General features: G+C 43.3%; 1 protein-coding gene across 10 annotated transcripts in view; it reads left to right on the top strand.

Annotated features, from left to right (window-relative positions):
- Positions 1 to 573: 573 nt before the first annotated feature.
- The window catches only part of Stxbp5 (syntaxin binding protein 5), a 152,786-nt gene continuing 131,620 nt past the window's right edge, over positions 574 to 21,739 (top strand). For 5 of the 10 annotated variants that reach the window (XM_087593629.1, XM_087593641.1, XM_087593640.1 and 2 more), the window contains exons 1-2: positions 585 to 1,265; positions 2,485 to 2,582. In XM_087593629.1, coding sequence (XP_087449755.1) covers positions 1,113 to 1,265; positions 2,485 to 2,582 — 251 coding nt within the window. In that variant the 5' untranslated portion in view covers positions 585 to 1,112. 10 annotated transcript variants of the gene reach the window in all.

Raw genomic sequence — 21,739 nt, 5'->3', positions numbered from 1 at the left:
CTGTCTCTTAGCACTCTGGGAGACAAGTAGGAACACTGGCAGTCAGATCTGAGCAAAAACTTCACCTCCTTCTCCTGCCCGATGAGCTCAGAGAGGCTCCAAGGGGATGTCGATTGGTTAATTAAACTGGCAGGTGGACGGGACTTTGTAACAAGGAGTGGCGGGGAGTGCTGGCTGCCACCCACCCTGCCTGATAAAGGGATTCGGGATGATGGGTGACCAAGGTCGGGTCGCTGGAGTTCTTCCCCTTACGGGACCTATCCCAGTCTATCCTCCACCCGCCAGCCTCATTTTACCTCCAGCAACACCTTCATGAAGGAGGCTGGGCTTCTCTCCCTTTGGGTGTCTATTAGTTGTCATCTTGCCACTGACCTAATCGTTGCCTGGACGCTCCATGGCATGCCCAGATACAAAGCAAACCTGAAAGCACACTGCGGGAGCTGTGAGTGACAGGGCTGGAGGTGCAGGCCGTGGGGCCCGCGGGTCCGCCAGCTGCTGCCCCTGGTCCTCGCCGAAGGATGATTTAAGCCGCCGGCCGGGGGCGGGGGCGGCGGCGCGCATGCGCACCGGGCAGCTCGCTCCGCGGAGGCCCAGCTGCCGCCACCGCCGCGGCGGGCGCTGGAACCGCGGCTCGCCGCCTGCTCTGCCGGGCGTTAAGGGCCGGGGGCCGAGGTTCACGGGAGGCGACAGCGAGCGGCCGGGCGGCCGGGGAGAGAGCGACAGGCGGTGCGGGGACCGATTCCGGGTGTCCGGGCCATGCTGGCCGGGCGGCTGCGCTGAGCAGAGGCCGAGCCCGGGACGCGCCGAGGGACTGCGGGGCTGCGGGTCATGGATGCGGCGGCAGCGGCGCGGGACGGCGGGAGCCCGGCCGCGACCAGGTGAGGAGGCGGCGTCCGGCGCCACTGCAGCCGCGGCGGCCTCGGAGGAAGAGGGCTCGCCGCCGCGCGCCCGCCCGCCGTCGCTGCCCTTCCTGTTGGGATTATCTTCTGCTCCCCGCTGCTTCTTCGCTCCCCGCGGTCGAAGCCGCCTCTAGGCTTCAGCGGCTCGGACTCCTTGGCAGCCGGTGCCTCTGCTACCTGGGCCTCGTAGCTGGGAGACCCTTGGGCGAGACCATGAGGAAATTCAACATCAGGAAGGTGCTGGACGGCCTGACCGCAGGCTCGTCCTCGGCCTCGCAACAGCAGCAACAGCAACAGCACCCGCCTGGGAACCGGGAGCCCGAGATCCAGGAGACGCTCCAGTCCGAGCACTTCCAACTCTGCAAGGTGAAGGGAGCGCGCAGCTCGGCCAAGCTGTCGTGGGAAGATTGGGGTCGTTTGAGGGGGCCGCTGGGCAGTACCTGGGAGCGCGAGGGCAGAGCGCGCCAAGAGAGCTCATCGCTCTAAGAAAGCGCCCCCCACCCTTGACAGACGTGCCTTGCTGGGGTATTTGGACAGAGATCCCTTATTTATAAGTCGATGTCTTTTCCCTTTTCATAAAAAGCAACCCAAGCATACTCCCTTGCCTTTAATTCCCATCCAGATGCTAGTAGCAATGGTCTGGAAATACTTTTTATATTCGCGCATATTTTATTATCTTCCACTGACGTCGAAATTTTCCAGCAGTGTGATGATGAACGTCGTTTGTGGGCAAGGCAAACCTGTTCAACCAAATCTCTCTTTTTTTTTTTTTGCGCATCACTTTTTCCTTAGAATGTGTGCGAGCGGCTCACCACCTGAAGTCACAGGATTCTTTTAGCTTGTTTGGTTAGAAACTTAGCGCGGAAGGTTTTGTCTGTGAAATGGCACGATGATTGCCACAAGGTCCTGTATGTAATTCAGAAAGAATGATGCAGCGGATTAGTTCCCAGCTGCTAGGTGAGAAAAGCACACAAGCCTCCCTATCCAGACCTGCCTGCCTCATAGATAACCATGCGGTCCTTCTTACATCGGGGGCTTAAAAGCCTACATTCAATTTTGTTCTTATGTCCTAAAATTATTACGGACTTAATAGATAATTACAGGATTATTTTTCTCACCCATTTCCATCGTTAGAATTGCAAATGTTGGTTTCTTGACTAAATCCTTCCATTAGTTTCATGACAAATTTTCTTTAGAAATCTCTCCCTTTAGCATTCAAATAAAGCCACGATTACCCAAATCGCAATGATTAATCACCCTTCGCAATGATTTTACAAAATTTTGGACCACTACAAACTTGAGTAACGTGGTGTCAAACGGAATAGTATACGCTATTCATAGGAAATTGCCCTCTGTGAAGTTACTAGTGTTGTAGCAAAGCAGGAGTTTAAGTGATTTGTGCTTCTGTTGCTTGTTCCTTAGGATAGAATCCCCCCTCCCCCCAATTCTCCCTTAAAGGTGTAAGTGTATGCTTTGATGTACTGTAGTTGGTTCCAACTCTAACGCGCCTGTGGGCTGTTCTGTTTTCCGATCTTGCCTGCCTGCTGTCTCGGTGGGTTCCTGTGATGTCACTGCCCATCCCCAGACTGTTCGCCATGGATTTCCCTATCAGCCCTCAGCCCTGGCCTTTGATCCCGTTCAGAAGATCCTGGCGGTAGGAACCCAGACTGGTGCTTTAAGGCTGTATCCTTTCTTCTTTTAAAAAGAAAAAAAAAAAATCTGTTCGCTTGCTTCATTTTCCCCAGTCCGTCCATATTGCTTGTTAACCCCATTTTTCCTCTCCAGTCTAGAGAATGAAGTAATCCAATATGTGGTTCAGGCTTTTCTTTAGTATACTTGTGTTCAGGTGGTATGTTGCTTTAAGAATGGCTCCTGGCTCTCAGTAGTACCTAAACATGAGTCAAAACAGCAGTCTAGAGTTTGTTATTGACTCTATAACATATATATATATATATATATATATATATGTATATATATATGTATGTATATATACATATGTGTGTGTGTATATATATACATATGTGTGTGTGTGTGTGTGTGTGTGTATCTCAAACTCTATATGGTTGAGTTGTTTGTAACAGCTACAAGATCCTGAAGGGGGAATGCACGTGCTTGTATTTGGGGACTATTAAAGCCCAATGTTAAAGATGACGTCCAAAGATCAAAGTGCAGAGATCAGGACACTGTGAACTGCTTGTTAAAGCATTGTATATAGTGGATGTTGAACCGCCATTACTTTGTGAATTAGGAGCTGGATTTGAACTTGATTTGTTTTCCACATGTCCATCCATGTAAAAGAAAACATTCTTATCAAGTTTAGGTTTCCGTAAATGAGAAGGGCTAACATTTTTAGAGCTATGAGAGCATTCATTGTTTTGTAAAAAGTGTAGCCATAAATACAACATGTTGAAAGACTTCGCCTTCTGTAACCTGCTATATGCAGCAGACACTACTAAGTTAGTACATTAACAGGTAGAGAAAGGCTTTTTTTTTTCCTGGTTTTATTTGGATTGTATAGCGTTGGCATAGCGATTTTTTTATTATTATTTTTCACAAGAATTATTTTTTCAAGAAATTCTTTTCGGTCTGAACAATGAAAATGTTCTCATGGTCTCTTTTGTACTATTTAACTTCAGTTAAGATGTGTGATCGCCTTTATTCTGACATTTAAACATACTTGACCAGCCCACGTTGAGACGCTACGCTGGTCATAAACCGGACAAGCCACTGAGTGAGCTCACTGGGCATTATTATTGACAAGCAGGGGGGTGATGGGAGGAGCCAGCCTATCCTATTTACATTTTAGGTTTGTTCAATGTGTGATGTAAGCATGAACCAGGGATCTCGCAGTCTTTTACGATATTTCAAAAGGTGCCCGATGTGGCACCAGAATATGCCTGAAGTTTAACTTGAAAGCATGACTAGGGGCTTTCCGGGAAATGTGTTGCAAACACTGGCAGTGCAGGCCTGTCTTTGGTGGTCAAGTCTTAACTTAGTGATTTCTGCAGCAGTGTGCATAAACTGCTCCTAGCCAAAGAGCCAAATCATCAAGACTAAAATATTCTGTGACTTCAACTGCTTAGATGTTTCTATCTTCACAAAGACTCTCCATTTGAGTTTTGTAGAGATGGATAGTTAATTTCCTCACAGAGAAACTCGGTGTCAGGATCATTTGGCATCGTTCTAGAAGGACTGTTGGAACCAAAAGATTTTTTCCCCCCAACAAAATCATTCTATTATGTGACTGAGGGGGAAAAAAATTAATCACTTATTTTTAGATTATTTTACCTTTCTTTCAAAGCTTATTTTTTTTTCCTTCTTTCTTGTTTCCCCTGGCCTCAACAATTTTATTATATAACTTTTTAACAGCCATTTGGCCCTTTTTATATTTAATTATATGTGCCATGAGCAAGCTGACTCTGTAAAGCCATTATTTGTCTTACGAATACTTTCAACTCTAATTTACATAATTAGCAAGTGCACCCAACAGATAGAGTTAGCATGTCAGGCCTGTATTCATTCCCAGCTCAAAGGATCAGACGTTCCAAACGATCCATCAAGAGAGCCTCTGGGCTTAGATATCTTTTTATAGTTAAATATTAGTGAGTAAAAGTGAACATCTGATTACAGTGACATTTTTCTCCTAGAGATGCTTGCCGTGTTCAGAATGAAATCCCGAGAACTGTTTACTGAGTCTTTTCTGCTTTTCCTTCTTAGAGGTTTGCACCAACATCGGCAAATTGGCTTGCCTACCAGCAATATCCCCCAGTCATTCTGTGTGTGAGGCAGGGCCAAGGAGAGCACAGAGCTTTGGTTATTGTGGCTCTGATTTATAGAAAGTGACAGAGACCTTTTTAGTTTAACATGTATATTGGGTTATTTTTCTTTGTTAATTAAAAAACATCTAATTCTATGCATCCTAACTTTAGAACATCAAACCTGTGCGTTTCTTACAGGCCTGCCGAGTACCACGTTTGTTCTGCCTTCCTCGTCCAAACTGGTTTCTTCTAGTCCTTCTGTGCTGTCCCACTTTAAACTTTTATTGTCTAGAATATATTTCCCCAAAAAGGGTGTTATTAGGAAAGGTACTTCTAAATAAAATATCCTTTGATTAATTATATAGCAAAAATAGATAATTTCTCACTTAGGATTGGGCCGACGAGGTTCCAGATACAGACACAGCCTGTTTGTAAAGAAATACCTTCATAAATGGTGATAGCGTAGACTGAATTGACTGGCTCACGTGGAGTTGAAAGTAAAACATACCCGAAAGACTGAAGGAGTAAACAATATTTGATAGGTAAGGGTTGTATTTAGGGGTAGTGACAATTGAATCCTTAGTACATAATCAATATTGAATCAAAACACCTAACTTTACTGCCCTTATGTCTAGCACGTGACCGATGATACATGCCATTTTGTTCTATCAACCGTCTTCTCCTCTAAAGAGGACAAGAGCTTGTCATGTACTTATTGGTAGGAAACAGGAAAACACAATTTCATATACCAGGTCATTTGGTAGTGGTAGAATTTTTTTTTTTTTTTTTTTTTTTTGCCATAGAGAAATAAATAGCATTTGATTTTTACAGGTAACCTAGATGCCAACTTCGGAAAGAGGGGCCATACTGAAGAATGGAGTCATTTAGTGCCATTATTTATTTTTTAGGATTCTTGATCCCAAGGGTAGTTGGAAATTGCTTCATCTTCTTAAGTTACTGTAGCTAGCCTTGATCATATTTTAACATAATGTGTTATCTATCAACAAGGGGGCGGGTAGATTGGGGCATTTTAATGTTAATGTTTAAAGGACTAAGGAAAAGCAGAATTCCAACTGAATGTCTAATAATTTGAGAGGAAATTATTGAATAACTTTTTCTTTTGTAGCCGTGACTTCTGGAAAGTTCAGTGTACAGGGCAGGCTCCAGTTTGTTGAGATGAAGTGTTCGGTTGCAGTGTGACGTTGCATGCATACAGGGTTACAGAATGGTGTCTATCTGGGAGCTCACTCGGTAGGACTTGGTGAGGTCACAGACATTAGATTATAGACATTGTGGCCTGAACGCTAGTTCTTGCCTTTTTTGATCAAGGAATTGGTCTTTCTCTTTAAAATGAAATAAAATTAAGGTGCTGTGTTGGGTAATTCAGTCAAGGACAGTTCTGTGAGTTCAGATTTCTCTGTATGGAGGTGGGTAATTCAAAGGAAATGAGTGTATGACCCTTCTAAATCAAAGGGCCTGGGCTAGCAAAACATTCATAAAGATTCACTGTCTTTATAGGGTCAGATTCCAGATTGGATTCCTGACCCTTGATGGACATTTCCACACATTGGTAGACAAGGATACAGAATGATAGCACGAAGAATCAGAGAGCTCTGAGCAAGTGGGGGCATAAACGTGGCTTAGAAAATAAAAGCAGATCGAGGGAATGCTGGGGAAGCATCCTTGTTGGAAGAGTAATCCTCATTGAGTTGAAAGTAGGAGGAAGCTATTAGAGGTCTGGGCAGCTAGCTGGATCCGTAAAGTGCTTCCGTGGAAGTATAAAGACCCATGTAAGCCAGGGATAGCATGTGCGTGGCATCCTGTGCTGGGGAGGGAGCTGGCCAGCCTAGCAAAATGGCTGTGCTCAGGTTCCTGTGAGAGACACTGACTCAAAGAACAAGCCTGGCCTCAAGGCTATGTACATGTACACACACACACACACACACACACACACACACACACACACACACACAGAGAGAGAGAGAGAGAGACAGACAGACAGACAGACACACACACACACACACACAGAGAGAGAGAGAGAGAGAGACAGACAGACAGACAGACAGACACACAGAGAGAGAGAGAGAGAGAGAGAGAGAGAGAGAGACAGACAGACAGACAGACAGACAGACACACACACACACACACACACCCAACAAAGTAGCCAACTGAATTTTAGCCCGGAGGTGTTATTCCACTAGAAAATGTGAGGAGATACTCGGCAGGAAGGAAGCGTGATTTCGTGTGCATGTATTTGGTCAGACAGCATATTATGGCTGAAAGAGCAGCAAGTGAAATACTATGGGTTACCATAATCTTGTAGATAGTAACGTGGACCCCAGACACATGCAGCAGAATGGGCACTGGGAAAGGACTTGGCTGCTTCCCGTGAAGTCTCAGGATGAAGGCACCTAAGAAAGCACAGAGCAGAAGAGGATGAATGTTGAGTTGTGAATTATGTCACCTTCTACTTTTCGGCAGTGCCATTCCGAGAAGGCAGTCTGGGCTGCTTTCAGCACGAGAATTAGATCCATTTTTATGGGTGGTATTGTGAATTTTATAATTGAATATATGGTGTGATTAATAATTGTTTAGCTTTTGGGATTTGTTCTGCATTCCTCAGTAGTTTGTAGCAGGTTGGGCTTTTTAATTCCGTGAGTTTGTCCTGCACACTAGAACAGGTTATTACTGGCTGTCACCTACTAAATGTCTGTCAGCTTTTCTGTTAGTATGACGGCTCCCGGCATATACTTCAGGTGTGTCTGGTTGCAAATAATCTTTGGCCTAAGTTTTCTATTACTTATGAAGAGTCAATAACCCACCTCGTGAGATTGTCAGGGTTCAGTGCAAGCAAACGCGTGTAGCTGTTAAGACTGCAGTGTGCAGAGCTGTTTGGTGAATGCTTGTCTGTGGCCGCCATTATTATGAGAGTTCATCCTAGTGTTGATTTTCGGTTTGTTCACTCATGTGTTCACTCAAATGCTGCACAAGAAACAGCTCTGCTCTAGGCCTTAGGATGGCCTCCGTTTGTAATCTCATCAGCTCTATAGCTGATGCATCCTTTAAAGAAAAGGCCATGAGAATGACTGGGTTTTGCTTTAATTTGGCCTCTTAGTATAATTTTTTCATGTATATGGATGTCTTGGCTGCATGTAAATCTGTGTACCGATTGCATCCTGGGAGGCTCGAAGAGGGCAAGTCGTGAGCTGCTGTGCAGATAGTGGGAATTGAACTCAAGTCTTCTGATTGAGCAGCTAGTGTTCTTAATCTGTGAGCCACATCTCTAGCCCAGCTTTGCCGTGTAAATGACTATACTCTTCTCAACCGTAAGTTCGCAAAAATTGCTATTCAGATATAAATAGTGCACATAAACGTTCTTACACATAGTGCTTATTAAATTAATACATAATGATTCTGTACTTGTAAAATAGCACTAGACTGTTTTGGCTCCCTGCTTTTTAATGTTATTCTTCGTAGCATAATTATACTACCGAAGGCAAGCTTTGGAAAAGGTTTCTGTTTGAAATAAAAGCGAAATAAGCTAGTTGAAAATTAGTCAAACTTCCATCTGGCCTTCCCCTGTCAGTGTTGTGTTTGTAGGTGAGCCCTTGTCATTGGGAATGGAGCTGTGGGGAAGGAAGTAACTCTCACACTCTCACACTCTCACACTTGAAGTCTGCTCCCTACTGAAGAGGACTTTGCTTAAAAGGAAGGGGAAGCCCCATGTTATCTGTAAGGCACACTTCTCAGCATACTTCAGAAAGAAGCAAGAAGCAGGACTTCCAGAAGCAGATTCGCAGTGCAGCCTTTCTCTTGTGATGAGAAATAAAACATGAAAGAAAGTCTGTGGACTTGGAAAAACCATGTTAAATATGGGAAATCGATTTTGTGCCTTCTAAAGCTCATTTTGCTTTAAATAAAATGACATTTTTTGGTAGTCTCTTCTTCCCATTTTTAAAATTCTTTTTAAAATTACTGCTGCTGTTCTAAAGGAGTAAAAGGCATTCTCGAGGAACTGCCACATTAGTAGGTTGGTGCGCAGTCTTGAGACCGATTTTATGTGATGGGCGAGCTGAGATCTTGGTGGCTGTTCCCTTTGCTCTGAGGGAGGAGATGGAGGACGGTGGCTCCATTGAGTCCTCCTGGCGCTCTGATGCTCGGGCCTCTCCATGGAGGGCTTGGGGAGTCTTTAAGCTACTCTTGCCTATAGTGATCAGATTAAGTGCCCCGAGTGCCTGTCACTCCATCTGACCTGCTTTGTTCTGTGCCCCTTTGAATACATCCATAATCCTCCAGTAGATGCCTAAGTGTTCACAGATGAGACCAGGACAGAGCAGAAGAGACTCTGGGCTCACACTGGGTACTGACTTGGCAGACAAGCTGAACACTTTTTAGCACCATTAGGAAAGCTAGCCTTCCTTTCTTGAGTGTTGATTGAGGTGTAAATTTACTTCTAGAACAGTCAGTTACATGATTTTGCCCTTTTTTTTTCCTTTCTTTTGACGCGGTCTCCCCATGTGACTCTGGTTGGCTTGGAACTTCCTCTGTAAGCTGTTCTACAACTCAGACCCGCCCGTCTGCACGGGCTGCACCCAAATGCTGGTGTTGTTAAAGGCATGGCTACCAGGGCTGGTTGTTTACTGTTTAGGAGGGAGCTGTCTTCCGTGAATTGCTGGTATGTAGGGTGGGTCTGGGTTTGGAAGCAGCAGGGTATCTTGGAATACTAATTAGCGTTCCCATAGATTCGTACCTATGACTGGACTGCAGGGTAAAGTAGCATTACACAGAAGGTAATCTTTGGTGGTTGTGCTGATAATTTGGCTTTAACGTAATGCAGCGTAAGAGGCACATTATTTACAGAAAGACAGCTTGTTATCAGGCTGAGTGTTGATTTTTCTTTTAACATGGTGCTTCGATAAGCTGAACAGATTTGCCATTTCACATCCTCCGAATGCATGTCCTTAGTATTGTGGGACTGCAGATTAAAAGGGAAATGTTTGGGTTTAACCTATTTCACCGTGTGCTGCGTTTTGGATTTGAATACCTCTATTAAGGTGGAGCTTACGCCTGATGTCTGCTACAAAGCTCCTGGTGGAGCAACCAGAGCAAACGTTGAAGCAATTTTTGTTTTGTTTTGTTTTAAGTTCAAATTCCCCGCCTCTGCCACATATCTGTGCACTGGAATGTGCTAGTGGCACTACATGGGCTCTGCACCCTCCCTTTCGAAATGTTGACTTTTTATAAGATAGACTAAGGATTTATAAAATTGTAATCATAAAAGATTGCCAGAAAGTGATTAAGACACCCCTTCCCAAAGACACACGTGACAGCTTATTTACAGGGACGCCATGACGCCGCTGGAGTCACATTTCCTGTAAGGTGTTCTCACTAGAAATAAGGGCCATGATCTGCATATGCTTCTCTTTGAAAGACTTTTAAAGACTTAGGTGCTGTCACTTACGTGACAGTCATCCAGTTTCAGTCTTAGAAATTCTAATTGCTCTAAGTTTTCATTTTCCTTGTTTTTATTTTTAAAAAAAACTGTGATACTAATTTTGTTTATCACACATCTTTTCTTCTCCTGGTTGTGGGTGGAAAGGAAGCTTACGAAGCTTGGAGAGATGATGTTGCTGATGTAGCTACTGCTCAGTGTTCCACAGAGGGCATTGTGTTTATGTTTAGTGATTCCTTTCATTGTTTAAGTATTGTTATGTACGCGCCTGGGCACTCATACATGTGTGTACACACACACAGACACACACACACACAGACACACACACACACAGACACACACACATACACACACATACACACACAGACACACACACAGACACACACATACACACACATACACACACACATACACACACATACACACACATACACACACACACACTCACAGACACACACAGACACACACACAGACACACAGACACACACAGACACACACAGACACACACATACACACACACACATACACACACATACACACACACTCACACACACACAGATACACACACACACACTCATAGACACACACACACATACACACACAGACACACACACATACACACACACATACACACACACATACACACACAGACACACATACACACACAGACACAGACACACACACACTCACAGACACACACACACATACACACACATACACACACACATACTCACAGACACACACACACTCACACACACACACACACACACACACACACACACACTCACAGACATATGGTGGTCACTTGATTCCATGCTACCTGTAGGCATCTTTTCATTCAGCATTAAAACCCCAGTTCCTGTATTTCACTCTTTAACTAATAGAGATATTACATGCCTAAAACATTATCAGTGTTAATACATGTAGCATAGTCTCAAATACAGCATACCAGCGAAATCAGCCACTATCCTGAAGTTTGTCTGGAGACAAGAAGTGAGGCGATAATCCGTGTGAAGTTGACAAAATCAAGGCAGAGGGAGCATGCAGAACTCTGTTCGATCAATTTAATATGTTCACTAGTCAGGATTATGTGTGTGTTTGTGCCCTTGTACATTTACATTAAAAGTGACCTCTGCTCTACTCCAGGAGTCTGCAGCAGTGGCTATAGAGGGCTAAGTAGTAAGTTGTCTTTGGGGGGAGGGGTGACCACGTGGTCTTTGTGATACTGCCCAACTCTGCCTGCTTGTAACACAAAATGTGTCACAGGCAATATGTAAAGGGATAAGCATGCGTCAATAAAACCTTATTTCCAAAATCAGGTGGGTTTGACTTACAGTGGACGTTTTCTAGGCACTGCTTCGATGAGCCCACTTTGCTTTTAAGGCATGTATATGGAGGGAATTGTGGGTAAGAGTTACAGCTGATGGTTTTATATTTAAGTTATATGAATTGTATCATTATCCCAGTTAAAACAAAATACTTTTAGTAATTTATAAGCCATTTAAAAAGTAATCAGTAAATTCTCATGGATTCCTAGTATTTCTTAAAATTCTTTGCAGGAATGCTTTTCAGTCCCAAGAAAGGCCTTGGTGACCTCCCCGTTGGTCCTGATTACCAGGGATGACTGGGGTGTTTTGGGCCACTGACTGGGGCTAGCTCTGCAGTCATGGCACCCAGCCCACCTTACTTTTGCTTCTCAGATTTAGTTAAGAGATGCTTGAGTTTGTAGCACTCGGGGAGTCAATATTTTTCATTCCTAAGGTAAACATAGATAAACATAAAGCTTTCAGATGTATAGCTTTAAAGGTAAAAGAGAATGAAAACATCTTACTAACATATTGTGACTTCTCAGATGTGTACAAATTTTCACTAGAAATACCATTCACTCCTGAAGGAAAGCAACCTGGAAAAGGAATAAGCTATCGAAAGACACAAACTCACCCATAGGCTCCGAGAGGCAAATTCAGGCACTTGATCAGCTCTTGAGATCAAGTTTGTTACAGACACACTTCCGTGAAAGGAAAGAAAAGAATAACGTTGCTTTCCAATTGTAACTATAGGTATAATTTCAAAAAATCACCATTTCTTGTTTCCAATTTTCCTACCATTAATTCAGTGTGAAAACTGTGTATTTCATATACATTGAAAAGTGACAACATTCCGGGCATGTTTATTTACATTAACTTGTGCTGAGTTTTAATACACAGTAATCCACAGTAAGTGAGATTCTCTTATAATGAGAGAATCAAACTTTAAAATAAGTAGCTGGTGGTTTTGATGTTATGTTCATCTTCATTTGAAAAATGAGGTTTGCTCAGAGCATGATATAAAGTTCAGGATAGAACCAGTCTTAGAACGGATGCGGTCATTTCAACATAGAACCAGTCTTGGAGTGTATATTGTCATTGTAATATAGAACCAGTCTTAGAATGTATATGGCCATTATAAAATAATTCTTCAACCTTAGTTACTTTTCTTACAGATTTAATTGTTCCCCTTTTGAATAAGTGTTAGCTGGAACATTTGTCGCTCTTGCTGGTGATATTGTCTACTGAGTAATGGTTAATTCTACTCCTTAAATAGCACCCCACCCCAACAGCAGTGCCTGTTCTCATCACAAGAATACTTGCCAAAGAGAGTTGGCACTTGGTGGCATCAGCTACTGAAGCTCCCTCTGCTGATGGCCTTTACTTTGTATGAGTACTTTTTACTTCTGTCTTTGAAAAGTATTGAAGTGTATTTCATCATCTCTTCAGTCTGTGGACTACATTTCTTCTAATGTGTTATGTTTGTCTTATAAAATTCACTTGGTTTTGTTTCCTGATTCTAGCTAACCTCAAATTCACTATGTAGACCAGGCTGGCCTTGAACTCACAAAAAATCCACTTGCCTCCACCCCCCCCAAGTCCTGGGATTAAAACTGTGCTCCACCACACAAGGGCCACTTTGGTATTCTTAGAGAAAGGAGCAAAGCGAGCCTTTGGAGAGCTGCGTGGATGCTAGGAAAACAAATGGCTTTTGCTTCTATGTGAGAATGTACATTCCTTGTTCCTTTAACCTACACAACTGTTACATGTGACTGAATCTCATAGTAGACTGAGTAACTAATTCATTTAAAAATACCAAAGTGCACCAAAAGCCATTCTAAAACAGTGCCTATGCAGAAACACAATTTATTTTCACGTCCTGAGAGATATCTTAAAGCAGTCACTATGAATGGACACGTGACCATTCCATTTTGTTTATGAATAAAGGCGTCTTACTAAAGTATCCAGATGTCCCTTCCCACGGTTAGTGCAGGCACACATTAAGGTAAGGCTGCAGTCACGTAACTGCCCCTGACCACACTGCAGAGGCCCAGAAGGGGTTCAGTCACTTTTATCTCAGTGCTGGCTTCATTTACCTTAAACGACGGGCAGTTGACTGACTCCAGGAACTGCAGGGCATTGGAATATAGTGTTCAAGCTTACTAACTTAAAGGAGCTTTGACTGCTGCTGCTGCTGCTGTCGTCAGTCAGGACTCACACTGTAGCCCAGGCTTGTCTGGAACTGCTGACAGTCCTACCTCAGCCTCCTAAGTGTTGGGACTGCATGTGTGAGCCACCACATCTAGCCAGATTAAATGACTTTTCTTTCTTTTGTAGTTATTTTTAGCATTTTTTTAACTTCAGAAACAAGATATAGTAATTAATTTAAATGACAGGCCAATAGAGTATTAGCCTCAAAAATCAGCAAAAAAATTTTTTTAAATGTCACCATTTTCACCGTGAGACTGTGGCTGTCTTCTACTTAATATATTAATGTCTGAAGACATTTCGGGTTTCCCAGAACTCTGCCTTTGGCACACCGGTGAATTAGGATAGTCCGATTCTCCTCACCCAGCCTGCTACAGCGTTCCATTGGGGTTTCCTCCTGGTGCTGTGCATATTTGCCGGTCAGTGATGACACACACAGGCACAGCCACACCTGAGGAGCAGCTTCGGTGCTCAGCTCTGCCCAGTGAGTCCTCCCCCAGTGAGTCCTCTCCACTGCCTTTTAAAGAAAGGTTTCCCTTTTCTAGAAAGCCTTGGAGTGGACCACCCGTCATTTCTTGTTTTCTCTTGGTTTCTTTCACTTCATCTTTAAGTTTCTGCTCATGTCTTCCTCTCGGAGCACCTGATAGCCTGTCGTCTAGTTGTGGACGTCTGTGGCACATTTCAGATAATAGTTGCCATTGCTTCTGAGTATGGTATATAGTATTTACGCGTGTCATCAGTCCATGCATATGCCTGTTGAATACTTGGTCCCTATCAATGGCACTGTTTGGGGACACTGGGGAGGTATGAGAAGTATGGCCTTAGAAGGAACTGTGTCACTGGTAGTAGGCTTTGAGAATTGAAAGACCCATCACTTTGTCCTCCCGTTGGGAGTGTTCCTCTACTGTTGTCCACCTTACTGTTTGGAGACAGGATCTCTCACTAACCTGGAGCTGTTTTGACTAGACCCTGATCATGCAGCAGACTCCTGGAATCTAATTGTTTGTTCACCCAGGCTGCAGATGTGCGCCACCACACAGAGTTTGCCTGGGTGGAGGGGATCTCCATGTAGGCCGTCCTGCTTGCTCAGCAAGCACTTTCCCTGCTCAGACACTTCCCTGGCCTTGGTTTTTATATGTTGACAAACTGTTGTAGTCGTTACTTTTCTGTTGCTGTGATAAAACACCATAGCCAAGAAACCTTAGAGAAGGAAACTTTACTTGGACTCGTAGTCCTCAAGGGGTAGGAGTCCATAGCAGGAAGTATCGGGCGTGATGACACTGAGTGCTGGGCAGCAATGTCTTTCACTGTTAGCATGAAGGTGACAGTGCTGTTGGAAATGGCGTTGGGTCCTTTAACTCTCCGAGCCCACCATACTTCCTCCAACAAGGCCATACCTCCAGAATCTCCCCCAAACAGTGCTACAGGCTGGGGACCAAATGTTCAAATACGGGCGCCTATGGGGGATATTTTCGTACAGACCACCAGACTCCAGTACCAGGTGAGCTTCCCATTTGGTCATGTTTTGTAATTCTTGTGGGGTTGTGATTGGGGGAGCAGCCGGTCTGTACTATCTCATACTGTGTTCAGTGGTTTTGGGATTAGGGTGAATGCCAACTTGCAAATTACATTAGGGAAGGGCCTCTCTGTTTCTGAGAAGTGATATTGTAGAGACAGTATAATTCACCAGTGAACCCTTTTGATACTGGTGCTTTGTGTTTGAAGAGACTTATTTTATTTTATTTTTTCTTTACCAGTTGCTGGCCTACTTAGAATGCTTATTATTTCTTTGTCAACTTTAGAAAATTGTGTATTTGGTTGCTGTATTTCTTCTATAATATCCAAACTATGGGCAACAGATTGTTCATGGTTTTTCTTAATTATTATTTCAGAATATATGGGAATTTCAGTGATGGCCTGTATTCCTGACATTAGAGAATTGTGTGTTTTTGCTTTTAGCTTGATTAGCTTGACTAAATCTTCTTCCTTCCATTCTTTCTCCCTTTTCGTGTGTGCTTTTAAAGATACAGGTCTTGCTGCTCCATACTTTGAACTTAAGAAAGTCTCTTGCCTTCCAGGTAACTGTAGTGTAGGTGTGTACCTCTGTGTCTGTAAGGTCTTCATTAGTTTCTAACATTCAGTGCTACACAGTTCTTGCTAAACACTCTTTGTTTACAAGAGTCCATGAATTTGGATAAAATGCATTTTTCAGTTTTATAAAAATTAAAGCATTTTCATTTTTTCTTGAGGTTTCTTCGACTCCCATGTGATTAGTTTTGCGTGTTGCTTAATTGCCCAGTATTTCAGAAAATTCCAGCTGTCATTTTACAATTTCATTCCGTGGTGGTTCAAGTCCAGATTCTGTTTGATTGCTCCTGTTTTGCTTTGGTTTTGTCTGTGCATGCACAAGTATGTATGCATATATGTATGTATGTGTTTCTGTGTGTGTGTGTGTGTGTGTATGTACGTGCATGTGTATATTTGTGTATGTCTGTATGTATATGTGCGTGTGTATATGCGTGTGTATGTGTATATGTATGTATGGGTGTGTGCATGTGTGTATTTTGTGTGTGTGTGTGTGTGTGTGTGTGTTCACATGCATGGGGAGGCTTGAGGTTAACATCAAAAGTTTTCCAGTCACCTTTCCCCTTATTTATTGTGGCAGAAGCCAGACTTTTGCAGTATGGTGAGTCTAGCTGTCCAGGCTGCTGCTGGGATCCCTTGTCTGTCCCTTCCAATTGCTTGAGTTACAGTGGCTGTCACGCCCTCAATATTTGTGTGGGCGGTAGACATCAGACTCCATACCTCTAGTTTGCCTGAAAAAAAAAAACACTTTATCCACTGAGCCAACATCTATTCTTTATTTTTTTTTTAATTTTATTATGGTGTTATCTTAGTTTGCTTCTATTGCTGTGACACACCATCATATCAGAAAGCAACTTGGGGTCAAAAGGGTTTATTTTCCTTCAAATACGGTACATCATGGAGGGGAGTAATGGAAGATCTCAGAGAAGGCACTGAGGCAGAGATGGTGGAGGAAGGCTGCTCATTTTAATCCAGCAACATGGCTGCTCTGGCAAGGGATTACATCCAAAGACCTAGGTCTATATGATCTGGCTAGAATGTAGACACACCCTTAGCACGCACCTTTAATCCCAAACAATGAAAGTAAGGTTAGTCTGTAGACGGAAGCAGCCATGTTTGACAGTGCTGGCTAATCAAGGGGCAGAAAAAGTGATGAATCAGAGAGTTGACAGGATGGGACACACCCAACTCTCATGGGAAGAGAAAGGAACGGGTGGCAAGCAGCAGTTTTACTGGCACAGTTTTACAGAGACAGGCTGCAGAGAGAACAAGCTCGACACAGGTGACGACAGAACGAGCCAGAGATTTTATTGAATCTACATGTTGAATACACATGTACATAAAATGTACATATTGCCAAGGTTAGCATGGGGCCAAGCAGAGCAATTCATTCAGAAGCTGAAAGCACCAGTTTAAGTCAGTCAGACAGCAGAGGCGCGTGAGCCAAGAGAGCGGAGTCGAACCAGCGCGAGAGAGTTCAGAGTTAGAAAGGGCTTGTTCATCCAGCGTACATCTTAGAGGCTCCAACATGCTAGGCCGAGATTAGTAGGTAGATGCTGGAAGCTGGAGCCTTCAGGATTCTGGTTTGCAGGAGTCTAGAAGTTTCCAGGCCTCGGCCTAGGGATAGACAGAACAGAAAGAAATGTTCCGGGCTCATTCACACAGCATGACAGCTCTCATTTCACCTCTTCATCTGAGGAAATAAAAGCAGCATTTACACCTGTTTAGCCTGCTCAGTACCCAGGTTAAAAAACCAACCAAACAAACACCCCCCCCCCCCAAAAAAAAAAAACCTGCCCAGGGTGTGACTACCCACAGTGAGCTGAGGCTGCCCACATGGTTAACTCTGTCGGGGCTGAGGGGCGTAGACCAGAAGTTAATGCTAGGTGCCCTGTGTTTCCGTTCACCTGAGTTTTTAAAGACAGGGTTTCACATTGAATCTTAAGTTCCTCCATTTGGCAAGACTCTCCTGGGTAACTGGATGCTGCCTGTCCTTACTTCCATTATGCTGGCTTTCTCCTCCTTGAGAATTGGGGCAGTGAGAGTACTTTATTGACTGAGCGATCACCCAGCCCTGTGTGGTCTGTTTCTGATAGAAATGCATTACAAGTCTTCAGTTGCTATATGTAGTTGGTTCATCTCCCGTCTTTACAGTTCTTACAGCTTTTACCTTATATTTTTTTACTGCATTGTTAAATACATACTCTTATTACTATGGTTCATGAAAGATTGGCCTTTTTACCTACTTTAATGTCCCATTCGATCCTTCATAACTTTTATTCGTCTGAGTTTTTCTGCGTCTGAAACTAATCTACCCAGTCCCACTTTGTTTCAATTCGCATAGAATGTTACAGCTCTCCTCATTCATTTACCTTTGATCTATATGTCTCTGGATGTAAAGCAGATTTTATTTTTTGTAGGCAACACATAGCTGAATGTTGTTACCCTTCTTCCCTGTCTACCTTCATGTGGCAGTCTCTGCTCCTTTGAATTGGTGCAGTTAGATCGTGGATGTTCAAAACTGAATCAGTATCTACCATATCTGTTCATGTTTTCTCTTTTTCTTAAAGACCATTTATGCACACTGGCTTCCCTTTCTTTGATCTCTTAGGACACGAGTTGTCTCCCCGACATGTCTTGTTGGTTTATTTTTGCTTGGAATGCATTTCCCGAGTTGCCTGTCAGCTCCCAGTGAGAAGGGTTACATAGTATCCCCTTCTGCTTCCTTATTCCTGCCGTTCAATGTTCAAAAGGCAGCTTTGCTGCGGGACAGCATTGATCGAAACCAACTAAGAGTAAACAAGAAAAATTAAAGTAAGAACTATGGAGTACCCAGAGTGGGCAGCTCACATGCAGTCCTGAGGAACAGGCAGCAGTGTCACGTGACATTGGGTCTACAGAGAGTTCAGTTGTCACCAGCTCAGGGCTTGCTCAGTTTTTTATAATTCGCCTTCTTCTTTTATCCTCCTATGGGTTTAGTTATATATATCCTATAATGCATAGTTCCTTTTCTTTTTTCCTCTGTTTGGCAGGTCTGTTGTTCCTTCCTTCCTAGTTTTGCTGATTCATAGGTACTATGAGTATCTTGTGATAAAAGAATGTTATTCTTATGTCCCTTCTGCCGTTGCTGACACTCACTCGCCATAGAAACAAGCGTGAATAATCTCATACAGTGCTGCTGTTATTTTGAACAGGTTATCGTCTTCTGGGTCTATTAAAAGTAAGATATTTTAATTTTGTATCTTACTGTGTCTTCCCTGATGTTTTTCCTTTACACAAATTTGAACTTTTGACCTACTTAATTCTTTATTTCTCTTTAAAGTAGCCTTTAAAACTTTTCTTTCAAGACACACAAGTAGTGTTAAATGATCGAGACTTTATAACTCGTCCTTGTACAATGTAGGTGGTTTGTGGACCTCACTTCCTATTCACTGTGACTATTTCAGTACTTTCTCTTTGTGTGCAGTGGTCTCTGAGAAGTGAACTGCAGTTTTATCCTCATTATAAATAAAACTACTTTGTGTTCACCATCAACTTTCTGTAATTTGAACATACGATGTAAGAGTACTTTGGTAAGATTTTGTTAGTGTTATTTCTGTACAAGGTTTTACTGTGTAGTCCAGAGTTGTGGGATTATAGCTTGATGCTCCCTTGCCCTAATCGAGATAAAGGATTTTCTTTTAGTTTGTGTTTTCTTCTGCTTTTTGTATTTTTTTTGGTATTATTTGTATTTGTTGAGCTTCTCGGATTTGTAGTTTATCATCTGACATTAATTAGGGGAAATTCTCGGTTTTTCCTTTTCATTTTACTGTTCTATTATACAAAGATTTTATTCTGAATTTTCCACACTTCACTGAGATTTTGTTCTGTGACATTTTGGTTGGTTTTGGGGGGTAGGGAAGGTAGGGATTTATCTTTGTTTTTGGTTTTGGTTTTCTCTTTGTTTGGTCTTGGAAGGTCTGTGTGATCTACTTATATTCAGGGTTCGTGTCCTTGCTGGTGTCTGGTCCACCACTCAGACCATGAGTGACGTTGGTCTTTCCTCACTATCTTTCCTATGTGCTTCCTTTATGTCCCCTTCCTCCTCACTAACAGCTACACGGCTTAACTCTTGTAGACTGCGTGCTGGTCCACGTCTGATGCCATCATAGGACATCGGTTGTCTGACCGCTGACAAAGCTTACATTAGAACTGCTCTCATTTTGGTCATGGTGTTTTAAATGACTGGTTTAAGCCTGACACACCTCATGCTTTTGAGTTTTCATACTTGCTCTGCCTCTTTCAGACTGTGTTTGGCTTTCAGGCTCTCTTGTGCTTATTCTTCTTGCTATGCGAGTATGCTATACTGAGTAAAAGGAATCCCTGGAGACATCTTATTAATGGGATGTTCCAGGAGCTGGGAAAGGGAGGTGTCTGCAATTCTCTGATTGGCTCTTGATTTTGAATGAGCCTGTCCTTCCCTGTCCCTCCTCTCTTCCCCACAGCCCTGTGGCTTAGCGCTTTTATGCCACAGTTCACTGTTCCTCTTTCTTTGCTTCAAAGGCTTCTCTGAAATTGGCATCTTCCTTCCTGTGTTCTTGCTGACTCAGGTAGAACCCAGCACGTAGGGCTGATGTAGAGCCATTCTGTAGAAAGGCAACGTGAGAACCAACTGCTCTGTCATAAATGTGGTTTCCTAGCCTTTTTTTTTTTTTTCTTTTTTTTTTTTGGAGCTGAGGACCGAACCCAGGGCCTTGTGCTTGCTAGGTAAGCGCTCTACCACTGAGCTAAATCCCCAACCCCTCCTTGCCTCTTTTGTGTGTTGAGAACAGAAGGGGATTCTTCCTGCCTGGTTTACTTTGAGAACTTCTTCAGCTTTGAACTGTAGATTCGTGGAAGTGCGGCGTCCCCTCTTCTCCTCCTTTACTAGACTCGTCCCCTCTTCTCCTCCTTTACTAGACTGTCTGTTATCTTGGGTTTCAGACTCATCCACTGTAGTCCTCCAGCCACATACCATGACAGTGCCCATTCCTGTGCTCCATGGCTTGCCCAGTACCCTGATTCTCTCTAGTGACTGGTCTGTCCAAGTTGGAAAAGTAGTTTGTCTTGGTGTTGGAGCTCACTTCTCTAGCAGATCAAACGATGGTTTGCTGGCTGGTTTTCTTCTTGTTAACAGTGTTAGCTCCCAAAAAGCCTTCTGTCCTGGACCAGAAATGGTGACTATAATAATCGTTAATAGGTGGGCGGGTGAGAAAGTAACTTTAAAAAAAAAGGTTTGTTTTTTTTTTTTTTTTTAATTCGGAGGGATGTTTTAATTTTTTTCTTTTTTTCTTTTATTGGATTTTTAATTTACATTTCAAATGTTATTCCCTTTCCTGGTTTCCCAGTCATAAGCTCCCTATCTCATCCTACTCCCCTTCTTCTATAAGGGGTGTTCCCCCTCCCCAACCAGCCCTCTTTCCCCCCCTCCCCCACTGACATTCCCTATACTGGGGATCCAGCCTTGTCAGGACCAAGGGCTTCTCCTTCCATTGGTGCCCAACAAGGCCATCCTCTGCTACATATGCAGCTGGAGCCAAGGGTCCATCCATGTATAGTCTTTGGATAGTGGTTTAGTCCCTGGGAGTTCTGGTTGGTTGATATTGTTGTTCTTATGGGGTTGCAAGTCCCTTCAGCTCCTTCAGTCCTTTTTCTAACTCCTCCAATGGGGACCCCATTCTCAATTCAATAGTTTACTGCTAGCATTCGCCTCTCAGGAGACAGCTGTGTCAGTCTCCTGTCAGCATGCACTTCTTAGCTTCATCAATATTATCTAGTTTTGGTGGCTGTATATATATGGGCTATATACCCATGTAGGGCAGGCTCTGAATTCTTTAAGTCTCTGCTTCAAACTTTGTTTCCATATCCCCTCCTATGAATGTTTTTGTTCCCCCTTTTAAGAAGGACTGGAGCATCCACACTTTGGTTGAGCTTCATGTGGTCTGTGGATCGTATCTTGGGTAATTTGAACTTTTGGTCTAATATCCACTTATCAGTGAGTTCATACCATGT

Source organism: Rattus norvegicus, chromosome 1 (genome assembly GCF_021556685.1).
Source record: "Rattus norvegicus strain SHRSP/BbbUtx chromosome 1, alternate assembly SHRSP_T2T, whole genome shotgun sequence".
NCBI classification, from domain to species: domain Eukaryota; kingdom Metazoa; phylum Chordata; class Mammalia; order Rodentia; family Muridae; genus Rattus; species Rattus norvegicus.
Note: the sequence above shows the minus strand (reverse complement) of the source record. Positions and strands in the feature narration are given on the sequence as shown.